General features: G+C 35.5%; 1 protein-coding gene across 1 annotated transcript in view; it reads left to right on the top strand.

The window, feature by feature from the left end:
- The window catches only part of LOC127878995 (uncharacterized), a 52,767-nt gene that overhangs the window by 23,558 nt on the left and 14,840 nt on the right, over nucleotides 1–14,369 (top strand). The window contains exons 3-5 of the mRNA XM_052425575.1: nucleotides 11,020–11,186; nucleotides 12,296–12,426; nucleotides 12,930–13,098. Coding sequence (XP_052281535.1) covers nucleotides 11,020–11,186; nucleotides 12,296–12,426; nucleotides 12,930–13,098 — 467 coding nt within the window. The remainder of the gene's footprint in view (nucleotides 1–11,019; nucleotides 11,187–12,295; nucleotides 12,427–12,929; nucleotides 13,099–14,369) is intronic.

Below are 14,369 nucleotides of genomic sequence, written 5' to 3'. Positions count from 1 at the left end.
TCAAGCACAGATCAACAAAATAACAAAAGCGTAACAAAATGGAAAAGGAGTGACGATTAAAATGTCAAAAACACAAATAGAACACAACGCAAAAGTTGAAGGGGGATTTATTGGAGCTATTTTGCCGATGTTGGCAACCGCGGGTAAATTTCTGATGTCAAGCGTTTTACCAGGACTTGCAACCGGCTTACTAACCGGCGTAGGAGCCGCAGCCGGTAGTAAAGTTGTTAACAAAATTAGTGGATCAGGTGTTATGTATTTAAAGAAAAACGGAAGAGGTTGTAAAGTAACACAATCGGGTAAAGGATTGTATTTAGCTCCGTGGAAGAAAAGTAGTTCGTTAGGAGAGGGGCTGTATCTTAAATCTGGAAAAGGAATTTACATGAGAACGGGAATAGGATTGCTACTAGGACCGAATTCACCATTTATCAGTATTCCAATATTAGGGATGCTTCTATAAAAATATTTACATATATATAAATTAAAAAAAAGATATAGTATGCCAATTCACAAGTTTATCCACAAGTATAAACGATCACCACCAGCGTCAGTTAAATGGTTGCCACACAAGATTCTTGCACATCCTGCAGAACCACTGTATGGTAAGTGGAACATTTTTGCGCAACAATCGCTCACTATTCAACCGAAAGCAACACTAACTATTGCATTAGGAAAAGGTGTACGGCTTTTTCAAGGTGTTTGTTCGGTTTCGCTCAGACACAGTTTAAAAGAAAAGAGATGTAGTTTACAAGATGGAACTATTGCTGAATATGTTCGACATAATTGTTACAATTAAAACAACTCAGACGCTGCAGTAGATATTGATGAAGGTGAATCTTTATGTTTTGTTACACATCAGTCGTTTTAAAAAATAGTTTTTTAAATATAAAAATGGAGTACAAAGATTCTAAATGTAACGCATACGATACGTATGCTAGTGACGCTAAACTATATCCATCTCTACCACCAGTTGTCGTTCCGTCGGCTCCCGAACTGATTCGAGTTGAAGGAAGTGCTCAGTCATACAGACTTCAAAAGATTAACGAAATTCAAAAAGAAATTGCCGCAGAAAGAGACAAGCGTGCAAACTTGTCTAAAAAGTGTCACAAAGAAGTGAGAATTGTAGCAGGAGTAGACAACGCTCTTGTTGTTTCTTCAATGGTGTTAGGTGCTACGGGGATAGGAGTACTGTGTACAATCATTGCAGCGCCAGTTGCAATAGCATTGGAAGGTGCTGCCTTAGGTTTAGGACTATTGTCTATCGTTGGAGATCAAACTAATAAAAAGCTATCAATGAAAGCTGAAAAACACGAAAAAATTCAAACACTTGCAGATGCAAAGTTGAATACAATAAGTGATCTTGTATCAAAGGCGTTAGCAGACGATCAAATTTCGGATGAAGAATACTCACTGATTCTAAGTGAATTAGATAAATTCAATCAAATGAAAGAGGAAATAAGATCTAAAATACGAGTAGGTATAGACGAGGAAACAAAACAGTCTCTTATTGCAAAAGGACGTGAAGATGCAATTTTATTGTTTCAAAACATGTTTAGTAAAAAACAGACGAACACCTCTCAATCAACGTATAACGTCTAAAATCACGTTGAAAATCACGTCAAAAATTACTTTTAAAATTACGTCTCAAATCACGTTGAAAATTACGTCTAAAATCACGTCAAAAATCACATCTAAAATCATGTCTAAAAATATTATTATTTCTATTTAAAAAAATGTCGTTTTTAAAGATAACAGATCCGGAAAAGGGGACTCCATGGTGCATGAGTATCTTATGTTACGAAATAAAATTCGTCAAGACTCTATCTGAAAAGCTAGAAGACATTGATCAACACAGAGAACTAACAAAACTTTACAAACCTAGCACCGATTCGAAAAGAGAGATAAAAGAAGCAACGTCAAATGCGATACAAGCACTGCCAGCAGCATTAGCAGCTACAACATTACAATGCCATTACTTTTCCTCAATACCCAAGCATACAAGCAGAAGAGGATAAAAGACCGAAAGAAACATTTATAGAACTAGGTTCAATAGCAACTGAATACTTGAGATCGATGGCAGGCAAACAATTAACCGATAAAACATTTGGACTGTTTGATAAAGGTGGCGCTTTATATATTGGAGATTCAGAGGTTAAACTATCTGGATATGGTATTATTGTTGGAGAAACAAAATATAATGGAACCCTAGGACTGGCAGCTAATAACATCGAAATATCCTGATTCCGATAAATATACTTCACAAGACATTGACTCCTACAAAACAATTTTACTAAACACCAATGCTTTTGTGAATCCTGACACGGGTAAGGTTAAATCAAGTTCTGGAGAGAAGTACAGAAAATCATTAAACCAATCTATCAAGCATATTTAAAACCTAAAAAGACACTAAAAACAACTTCATTTTTCAAGAAGAAAGGAGAAGGAATAGCGTTAATGCGTTCTGATCCAAACAGACTCGTTGAAATGCTTACATTACGAGTTAATTGTTATAATGCAGGTCATACTGGAGTAAAGAAATGAAATCATAGACATGGCAGATGAACTGGTGAGACAAAGAATATTATAAAAAAATAATGTTACGTATTTAAAAAATGATTGTTTAACGAAGGTATATAAAAAACACGTTATCGGCGGTTCTGGAATGTTTGATACCGTCTCAAATTTCTTTAAGCGAATGGTAGGATCAACGGCTGCGAAAATTGCTGCAAATGTTGCAAAAACGGTGGCATCAAAAGTGAGTAGCGCATCGAAAACAGAAATAGTTAAAACGGCTATCGAAGCCGGAAAATCGGTTGTAAAAGAAGTTGGTTTAAAAGCTATTGATGTTGGAAAAGATGTAGCTATAGCCAAGGCTAAAGCTTTGATTGATGGATATAATGCACCAAAAAATCCCGAAATAACGCGAGAATCGCGGGACGCGTTAGCGTCTCTCGTAAATAAGGGTTCTAATAAAGCAACAAACATTAACAACTTGATTGCGGGTTCCGGTGTTGGGGTGAAGAGAGGTACTGCAAGGGCAAACGCAATATCAATTCAAGATCTTGTAAAAAGGTTGAACACAGGATCCGGTCTTCGTCTGGCTTAAGAATTTGTTTTCTTTTATAATTAAAATAGCAACAATGTCGAGCGAAATATTAAATTTTACGGAATTTTACAGAATTTTAAATTCATCGGGTACAATAACTATCGATATCGGGTTGTATGATGTCTTTGCTCATCCTGCTGAATCGTACCTACTCATAATTGTCAAGGTCCTTTCACAGTAACTTTAAATTATGCAATAACTGTGACACGGTAGGTAGACTAACTAAAGTTAATGGGACTACATACGCAGACGATGATGCGTTAACAAACAATGGGTTTATGCATTTTTTTTCCAATATTACGTATAAGCTATCCGATCAAGAAGAAGAATCGTTGAATCATCCCACACAGGCTACGACCATGATTGGAATGCTTAAGTATCCGAATGGGTTTTCAAAAGCGCAAGGACTCAATCAGCTTTGGACTAAAGATAATGCGGCAACAGCTGTTATTGCAGACAACACAGGCTTTGCTATCAGGCAGGCATACCTTATTCAAAAGCCTAATCCCAAGGGAACATTCTCGTTCGTTGTTCCGCTGAAACACATTTTCGGCTTTTGCGATGACTAATACAAGATTGTGTATGGGTTTAAACATACGCTCGCACTTGTAAGAAAAACTGACAACGATTCCATCTTTTGACACAATGATGAAGATGAGGGTAAGCCTTGATAAAATGTCATGGTTTATGCCTCAGATTTTACCTGCAGATATGGAAAAAATTCAGCTGTACAAATCCATTCAGGCAAAGGTAACAGTACCCGTCGCTTTCAGTTCTAGGCATTGTGAAAGTATTACAGTTCCACAATCTACTTCACTCAACTGGAGACTAAGTGTTAGAACACCAACCGAAAAACCGCGATACATTTTGGTAGGATTCCAAGCTGATTGCAAAAATAATCAAACAAGAAATACATCGATATACGATCATTGCAATCTAAATAACATATATGTGACTGTTCACAATCAGCGATACCCTGAGGCTGATTACAAATTATCTTTTCCGAACTAAAAGTTCTCACGAACTTACTATGAAGCGGCCAGACTTAGCGAAAAGATTTATGGAATGATGAAATAAAAAAAATTGAATTGACTTAAGTAATGTATTTACCATTATAAAATAATGAATCGAATTGTAATAAGTTTGCGTGGTGTTGTGTCAACGGTCTGGGGCACGGCAAGGTATATGTGGTCCTCCATATGGTTTGATGATGATTGGAAAAGTAGGGAATGGGAAATAGAAGGAAAATTTAAATTAAAATAATACTAGAAAAGAAACAAAATGAATATTTGGAATGGATAGCCGGGGGCAGACCCATGATAGAGAAAGATGAATATTTGGATTGGCTAAAAAAGAAAAAAAAGACTATTTGGAATGGCTAGAAAAGAAAAAGAACGAAGAAACATATAGAAAAGGAAAAGATGAATATTTTGTTTGGCTAGACAAGAAAAAAGATGAATATTTGGATTGGCTAGAAAGAAAAAAGATTTTTATTTTCGATGGCAAGATTGGGCATTGGACGATCGAATAGACCTTGAAAAAGAAAAAAAAGAAAGTGGAAGAATGAGTCAGAAAATATTGTAAACATCCCTTAAAAAATGAAAACGACTTAAAGTATTTAATTTTTTATATAAAAAATTAGATACATTTATTACGGAAATTCCTTTAAGCAAACAGCGCAGACCCTGATGAGACGCCGCATCATGCGGCCTCTCATCTGGGTATACGCTGTTTGCAAATTCCTTTTCTTTTTCTAGACACTAGGCATAAATGGGTTTACTGGTCCGCAGCTATTTTACTCGAGTGCCCGGTATTTATAGTATCGTGAATCTACGCGATCAAGCTAACCATTATGTATACGTTAATGGAATCATTCATACAATACTAGCGGTTTTTACACAAAACAGTTTCCTTATAATGTTTTGAGTACTTCGGTATATATACTAAAACTTGTTTTTGTTTTCATTTAGATGGTCCATATTACAAAATCGACCAAAGTAATGACCAGTTGGAATGGTTTAAGACCACACACTCATTCAAGAAATTAATTGCAAAAGACATTTCATTCACCATATATTACAGAAACGCTTGTCTAGAATGCAACCTATCGTTTTCCTAATATGGTCGACATGATTTATTCATTATGAACCAATAAAACTATTCGACCAACACGCACACTTCTTTTTTTTTCAATTAAAGTGTATTTGATGCACGTTTTCACAAGTAATTATAATGTCTGTATAAAAACAACATCATTGATGTCTTATTATATGTTTATAATTGCATTACCATGTTTGGATCGCGCATGTTTTCTTTCTTTCAAATCGTATGCAGTTTTTCCTTCATTGTCTGATTTCAAGGATCTCCAAGTGTTCAAAGAACGAAAACATTTTAATAACTGCATAGCTTCTTGTATGTGTTCTAGTTTATCAACGAGTACTGTGTACTCATTTGTGCACACGCGTTCTTATAGACACATATTTCACATTGAGCAAGTGTTTTCAGATGTTAAATCTCTTTGTTGTGTTATTTCGGGGTTAAAATATCAGCTCTTTCAAATGAATGTACATTTCGTTTCAATTCGCAGGCATCGCCCGATGTAATATGTATTTAATGCTTTAAGCCAATGCCTGTATGTGTGAACGTTTTCAACAGATCATAATGGTGGATGCTTAGTAGCGCGCCAGTTTTCATACAATGACAATACAATGTAATAATTTGCGTCTTCACCCTTTTGCCATATGCATGCAGCCGGTATTCTGTATATTCTTTGATGTTTTGACTTCATTGAAAACAATAGGCTAAAATTGAGCCGGTCTATCATTCGGTACCCCTCGCAGATTATCAATAAGTACTTAACCGATGTTTGACGGAAAGGGCCGAGAATGTGCGATTGCCGGTCTATGGGAAAACCGGGCTTAATGCATTTGCTTTTAGCATCGTCCCTGATTACCCTGCGAAGTATGCATAGGCTAATCAGGAACGACACCTTGCGTTCTTATGGAATCATTCCTTTCATTGAAATCTCATTTTAACGAAAATCAAACTTTTGTCGTCCTAGGAAGGTGGGACGACTCATGCATGCATGGTTCCTATTCAGGTACATGACGTCACTATGTGTTGGCTTGATTCATCACATTCAGATTTCACGTGACGGCAAATTGTAGGCGTGTTTCTATGGTTTTGTTTGGAGTGTGTATTTTGACGCAATGTTCTTAATTACATGTAATTGATCCGAACAATCGCAAATGGATATTAATTCCACCTCTGGTTTTTGCGAAGAATCAATATGGGTCTGAGACTACTGTATGTTCGTTATCGATAAAGGAGAGTGTTATCATGGTAATGGCGATACTTATTTACCGGTTCTGCGTTGCCATGTTAACATAATTGGGTGTTTTTTCTCTCATTGTCATTCGTTCATTTTATGCTTACATATTAAGCAGAAATTTTTTTACTATAACTGTATTGGACTTGTCACATAACTGACTTTTTCTCCCTGAAAATTCTTATACAAACTTTAAATACTGAAGGGTTTGCAAACAAGCGTATGTGTGTACTGTATAGTCTTTTCCATAAAACTGATCACACATAATTGAATGAGTGGAAAAAGAGAACGAATTAATCACTATCTAAAGTTCACTCGGTGTTCTAAAAGCGTGTTGTCTTTAGATTTTTGAAAAACAGTAAATAAGATGTTATTGTTATCAATATTACGATCCTTATGTGACTCAAAGTGAATATACTAATAGTGTTACAAGATAAGTATTGATGCAAAGCATCAAAGGGCGTCGGGAATTTCAGTGTAAAAGGCACTCAATGAAGTTACATGGAAAGATTTTTTTTCTGCTGTAAATATTATTATATTGGCCGATTATTTTAAACAAAATAGAAAAAGATACTGGTATAACCATTATCTATAATGTTGTGTTATAACTCCCAAATAACCATTATTAATGATGTTGTGTTATATCCCCCAAATAACCATTATCTACGATTTTGTGTTGTAACCCCCAAATATTTCATAGTTCATTTTATTTTCATTGGTTTCCTTTTTTACTGGCATCCGTGTGCAGTTTTCATTAATGGAACAGAACTGTGTAGGTTTTAAAAAATCTGCTTCATCTTGTAAGCGTTATTTCATATTTTTCTCAACTTCAAGGGGAGATTATTCTGAACTTATTCTTACGTTGCTCATTTACGATAGGGGTTGAGTACTCATTGATATGAAAACACTGTAAAAGTTTGAAAAAAATTGAATGAAAACTGTAAATTGCATAAAGAAGCTGCAGTTCACAATACTTTGAAATTCAGTAAAAGATCATTATAGATTTATTGCTCCAATATTCGTCATTTTCAATAGGGTTCGAGTACTACTGATATAAAAAACACTTAACAAGTTTGGAAAGATTCAGACGAAAGTTGTGAAATCTTTTAAACAAGTGGAAATTGTTTATTTTGTCAAATTTAATAGAAAAAAATCTGGACTTATTGCCCCGATGTTTCTCATTTTTAATGAGGTAAAAATGCTCATTGATATGAAGACACTGTAAGTTTGGAAAGAATCTGATGAAAAATGTTGACATAATCACCTAACCAAGCAGTTTTTCACTTTTATTTTTAAATTCAAAGACACATAATTCTGGACTTATGGTCCGATATTGCACATATAGAGAGTTTGGGTTGGGTTCTCATTGATAAAAAAAAACCTGTGCAAGTTTGGAAACAATCGGATAAAACTTTTGGACTTCGAACAACGATTTCAAAATTTCTCAAATTCTAAGGAAGATAACTATGGACGTAATGGTCGGATAATGCTAAAGAGCCCATACCACCTGGATAGTAATACGTGTCGCGCTTCGCGCTCTATATGTGGTTCTTAAAAAAAACTCCATGGAGTGATTGACTCTAGGGAAACCGGTTGCTGGGACACAGCTCCTCCTTGATAAGCGGCTGCTTCCTTTATCGCAACTCATTGTTACAATTAATAATACGTGTCGCGCTTCGCGCTCTATATGTGGTAGGGATAGTACTTAGGGCCTATGATAGACAACCATAAAAATACATGGATAATAGATGTGTTGTTTGCATTTATTTGTTAATATAAAAACACGTATATATTTTTAAGATATTTAAGTGATGTAAGAAATTTTAATTAACGTTGTCACCACGCGGCATCCATTAATTTTAATAAAAATGTCCAATTGTAGTAAAATGGATTTTAAAATTTCTACATAAAATAAAGCTTTATTATATTTATTAACCTGACTGAAAAAAATTGCCAGCCGCCGAACTGTTCCGTTCGTGCCGGAACCAGAGATTGAACCGGGGCCTTTAGATAATTGTTGCGTAAACAACTTCAGTCTAACGCTCTCCCAACTGAGCTATTCCGACTGACATCATTTATGCACTGCTATTTGGTAAAGTTGTATATAGCGATCGTTATTATATGTCTATTAACAAACTAATACATTGTACGTTTTCGTACAACTACGCCTTCCAATTAACTTGCTTGCGCGATAGGTCGTCAAATATCGTACTACATTGATTCTCCACTTAATAAGCAAATTAGAACGAGAGCGCCGATGGCGTTAAAAGCATAGGTGCAAGATACAGGGAAGAATGGCGTCACGTGGTATAATGTAGTTCGATATCGCCATCCGCGAATTTCTCAAATCAATTATTTCAAACAATTACCGACTATTTAAATAGATAATCTTTCCATTTACATCAGTGTTTGAAACGCTTATAAAAAATAATTACCCAAGCCTTTCAAAATTTAAGCACGGACAGATCTGTATCGAACTATTCTTTTCACAAATGAAAATAGACGCTACCCTATTCGTCTGCGTCAAGAATTTGTCGTAAAACTTGTGGTAAGCGTTAGATGCAGACGTGCACAACAGATTGAGTTCTGAATACAGATTTCTGAATGCAGATTTTTATAGAAACTCCTCACAGCAGTTACTTCCCTTGCTTCGCCCGGTCAGTAACTTCTAGTATAAGGGAGGCCACTGCGTAGGAGATTGAGATTTATAGTGCAGATAGAATTGTTTTACGAACGAAATTTGTTTTAGGTTATAAGAAGATTTTTTAACATAAAACGGTCTTAGAAAAATTCACTAAAAACGGTATCAGCAATATTCTTGGAAGAAAAAGTAAGAAAAACGTTTCCAAAAAAAAATTGTAAGAATGACCGTATACTAAATTAAATAGATATTTCGTCTGATTTTTGATCAGGTAAGGCTTCATAAAGGGCAACCGATCGATGTGGATTTTCGAGAAATGTGGTATATACCATAAGCATAGGTGCGTAAACGCACCTATGCTAAAAACCACAAAATAAAAATATTTTGATTATGTTTTGTTTTTATACAAAACCAGAAAGTTTCGCGTATTTGCCCAGTCCCTGTGATCTTTCACCTGTGATCAGTTGTTGATCAGTTATTAATTAAAACAATTAGCTTTGCATTATTGGCAATAAATGTTTTAATAAATGTAAAAGGCACAAATGCAGTACTTATTTACACAAAAAATCACCACTATGCAAGATATTCTTAAAACAAAAATATATACATGTACATTGATCCGTAAAATAACTTCTCCTCCCATAAGCGAAAAAAAAAATGTATTACATACTTGTCGCCGCTCTCCAGAGCGACGCTAATAACAGTGCCACGAAGAAGCACATCGCAGTTAAACGCATTAAAGACGTAAGAATTTCGGTTTCTGAAGAGTGGACAAATGACCACTCGTCAGCTGTTGATCGAAAGAGCTGATTACCCAGCGATTAGCCAATCCGTTATCGATTTTCGATACACCACCAATCAGCGTTTATCGCCGCAAATTAGCCCTATAAACAAAGACTGTCAAAATATTCGAATGAATGGTCCATTCAGAGATCTGTACGGTCATGCAGGATGATTTCTGTGGAGCAAAAAAATATAGTAAAAATAACAACAAGCATTGCATTTGGCTAGCATATGCCACATGCAGAAATTCGGTACGTAAATTTACTGAAATAGTCTGTTTGCTTTAGCAATGCTCTCAACTCAATAGCAACGTGCACGAATGGCAACACTTTATTGTTCAATCATATTACTTGCGGTTTTTATACCTCTATAAATTTGGAAGAGGTCAATCCGCGCCTAAGGCTGCATTATGTGAGTGCACTCCCATGTTGTAAATACATATATAAGGTATTGCCTATCCCATCGTGTTCGTAAATTGGAAACGATATATCCATGATTGTTTCTAAGGGGACCTGTTAAAAGATTGACGTTTTGAACATTGTCAGAACGTGTGGGAAATTCCAAAAAGAAGCTGTGTAAATAAAGCAGATCATAAAAAACTCCTCTTCAATAAAATGTACTTCAAAATATTTCTGTTAAGTTTGTTTAAGTAACAGATAGCAGTACTTAATTATAACTAAGCAAAATTATCTTAAGACGTTTTTACACATAAATATATCATGAATATGATCTTTAAAACTGATTTTATATATAGTCTTTAATTAAGTTCATTAAGGTCTGCTTAAGTAAAAATGCATAATTTCCATTTTTAGGAAATTAGAGTTACTGAAAATCAACATAATTTGTAATGTGTGTCAAAATTAATATTATATGCCTAATATGTATGCGTAAACAAAATCATTGTGCGTGTTACTGTAATTAAAATTATAATATAAAAATAAAAGTTATATTATTTTAAGAGTGTAAAAAGCGGTAATTATATTCATATCCAAAATGCATATTAAATTTCGATAAGTAGTATAAAGGTTTGGATATTATATCACATGTGCGTCAAAGTACTACGTTTCTACAGAGGCAACTCACGTGCGAACGTGTGAGGGGGCATTCCCCAACCCAATAAGAGAAAGTATTTTTAGTTACTTTTCGTTATCCACTTTCCAGATCCTAAAAGAAATAAACGAAGAGACGGCCCGCTACTGCATCCTGGCTTCCCTGTTGGGGACGCGGGCGGACGGCGAAATGTTGCGCCGGAAGTTGAAGCTCTCCAGAGGCCGAATCTGGGATCACACGAAACAAGCTCAAAGCAAACTCATTCCTGTCCTAAAGAGGTAGGCAACAACGTCTTTTTGTTTTGATGAGCGCAGCATCAATTTGTTTGTGTTTGTGTGTGTCTTGCTGCTGTTGTTTAATGAAGTTATAACACAATGATGATCCGTGATATTTGGTCCACCATGGAATAGTGATTATTTAATGAAATATCTTTGACGGGGATGATTTTATATCACTGTTCGTAATACCCTTAAATTTCACGAAGCCCAAGGAAATCAATATCTACAAACTTCCCAAGTACCAAACAGATTTTGTTTAGGTACAATATTTGGATCTATTGAGCATTTTGTAAAGGCCATTTAAACACCACCTGACTAAATATTACACTTTATATGATCAAATAAATGTTCTCCAATTCTGCCAATGACTCAGAAGTTTACAATGCTCGTGAATGTCTTTCAACACTTTCGCATCTATTTATGTTCGATATGTACTCGAAACAGTCTGACAACGAACTATTTTCGTATTTAAGCTATTACAACGACCAGGTATCACTTATATGCATGGCCTAATCAATCGAATCATAACTCCTTCTTGATGGAAAGTAATTATACTCTAGGCTGTAGGAAATTTAACAATACACCATTATTTTCAAAAAAAAAGTCTAATAATTACGGCTTCGATGTCGACAGTATAAATGGTTTGGTTAGTTTTATCACATTCTCTGAAATCTTCGATGCGTCCTATAGGCTATACATGCCACGTGCAATCAATGTGTTTATCTCTGGTAAATTAATTGCGTGCTTAGATATGTTCCTGGCACACTCGTAAACATTGTTGAATATACGCTTCAATGTTCATAGTAATTATATTAAATATCATGACTTTGCATGTTTAACACAATGACAACGTGCGTCATACCTTTATTTTTAATGCTTTATTATTATTTTAAAATGGACCTTTTGGATGTATGGGCAACACAATCAAATGTTTGGACGAATTATATGAGTAACACAAATTTGATCGTAAAACCGTCTCCAGTTTTGTTAGACGTAATCACACGAACTACTCGAATAAAAGTTTCAAATTAGGATGTGATTTTTCAGTCCCGACCTCTATTGTTCTGAAACAATTTAATTAATCCGATATGCAAAATCTGATTGGTCAGGAAGGCGTCACGTGCCTGCCATGACGAAGAGTTGGAACGAATGTATCGGGCGTTCTCGGCATGCCTTGAGTTCTTGGAGGAGCAGTATTCGGTCTCTATGTACATCGAACACGACTTTATCCTGGATACCGGTGTGTACCTTATTGTGAGCAGATTATATAAACCTTTTTCTGTGAAAACTCGGTTAAATACATGTGTGTTAAGTGTCGTCCCACATTAGTGAGGTACGAAACTTTCAATTGTTATGTTATTTATTTGTTCAAGCATGTCTCTTCTAATCGAAAATCAAGTTTAGTCGAAAAGTGTCGTTCCTGATTAGCCCGTGCGGACTGCACAGGCTAATCTTGGGACTACACTTCACGCACATGCATCAAGTCTAGTTTTCCCAGAGCAAGGCCAAACAGACAATCACCATTTCTATCTCAAATATATTTTTATATTTCAAATGTTCCTCACATAAATACCATTACCAGTTATAATGTAACTTATCATCATACTTTCCGTCGTTTTGCAGTCTTTTCTAGTTCTTAGCAATTTTTTCTTTTGTTCAATTTACAATTTAAGACTTTGCTAAACTTACTCAACAACCAAAGAGGTTTAATAACGCGGGCTGATATTGCTATGACGCTTTCAGACCAAACGATTCTCATCAATGCTGGAATTTCCGAAAATTCTCTACCGAAGAAGATGTACGACAAGCTGCTGGTGGACCGGCTTCCGGGCACCGACATCCTGTCCGTTAAAAGCTTCGGAAGCGGTGACGCCCTCTCCACCACTACCGACGACGTGCAGAATCTTCAAAGGTAACCATGACGGCGTAGAATTAATATCAGTTCTGTAGCGGAGTTTTGATTAGTGGGGTTCAATGGCTTTCACAACATTAATAATTATGTTTTCATTAGAGGGTCAAATACCTTTCGTTAAGGTGTCTCAGATAATTACAACATATCAACTAAGGTTTGGGCCTATCTCTCTTAAAAAGGGTATAAATTTGTGTGCGTAAAGTGTCGTCTCAGATTAGCCTTTGCACACAGGCTAATCAGGAACGATCCTTTCCGCTTTAATTGACTTTTTCGTTTAAAGAAAGTCTTGACAGAATTAAGATCCAGTCCAGGCGAAAAATGTCGTCCCTGATAAGCCTGTGCGGACTGTGGCTATACTTCCACGCATATGCATTACGCTCCATTTTTATTTTTCATATCAAGATATTAAACAGTTTGATTCATTGATTGATTGATAAGATCTTCCACTTAAAACGCGAATGACATTTGCACAAGCACTTCATCTGTGAAATTAAAAACTAAAATAGTGTATGCATTTAGTATAAAACATCAACGTGTAAACTGGGACGCACTTGCTTTTCATCTCAACTCTAATTACGTTTTAACTGTGGTTGAAGATCTGCAATGTACAAGTGAGGGATTTATTATTTGCAGCACCTGTTTTTGTGTTATCAACATTGGATCATTTTCCATGTGCTTGTCAATGAACATGCGCTCCTCTAAACAAATGCACGCGGCATACATGCTCTGCCGCCAACATTCCTGTAGTTATTCAATCAACAAGCATGCTTTTTTCAATCTGGGGGTCGGATTTTCTTTGATATGCATCACTTACTATTTAAAGGTTTGTTGAATAAGTGGAAACATAACAAATACGATAAAATTTAGGTTAGTTGTGAACACTTAATAATTTATTGTTAGCTCGTAATGCTTAAATGATGGGCAAATATAAAACATTATTCTATCACATGCCTTTAAATCAGCCCGATAACCAGGTCACCTAATATCCCAAAAGATATTAGGCTAGATTACCACGTGACCTCGAATATCAGTTGGTATCCGCGCATGCGCATGCATTTACTATTTTCTATTAATAAAATATACTTTTTTTCTATTAATAAAATACCAAATACATGTAAACAAAACATTATTATTTAAACAGCATAATTTCGTCTTTGTGTATTGAATTCATTACGAGTAACTCGATTTCTGTGTGTTTTAACAAGATGGAAGCTAGCCTAAGCGCTTTGCCTGACGTGACGTCACAATGTTTTTTTTCGCGCGTGATGTTT

Source organism: Dreissena polymorpha, chromosome 4 (genome assembly GCF_020536995.1).
Source record: "Dreissena polymorpha isolate Duluth1 chromosome 4, UMN_Dpol_1.0, whole genome shotgun sequence".
NCBI lineage: Eukaryota > Metazoa > Mollusca > Bivalvia > Myida > Dreissenidae > Dreissena > Dreissena polymorpha.
The sequence above is the reverse complement of the archived record's forward strand: the minus strand, read 5'-3'. Positions and strand labels throughout refer to the sequence as shown.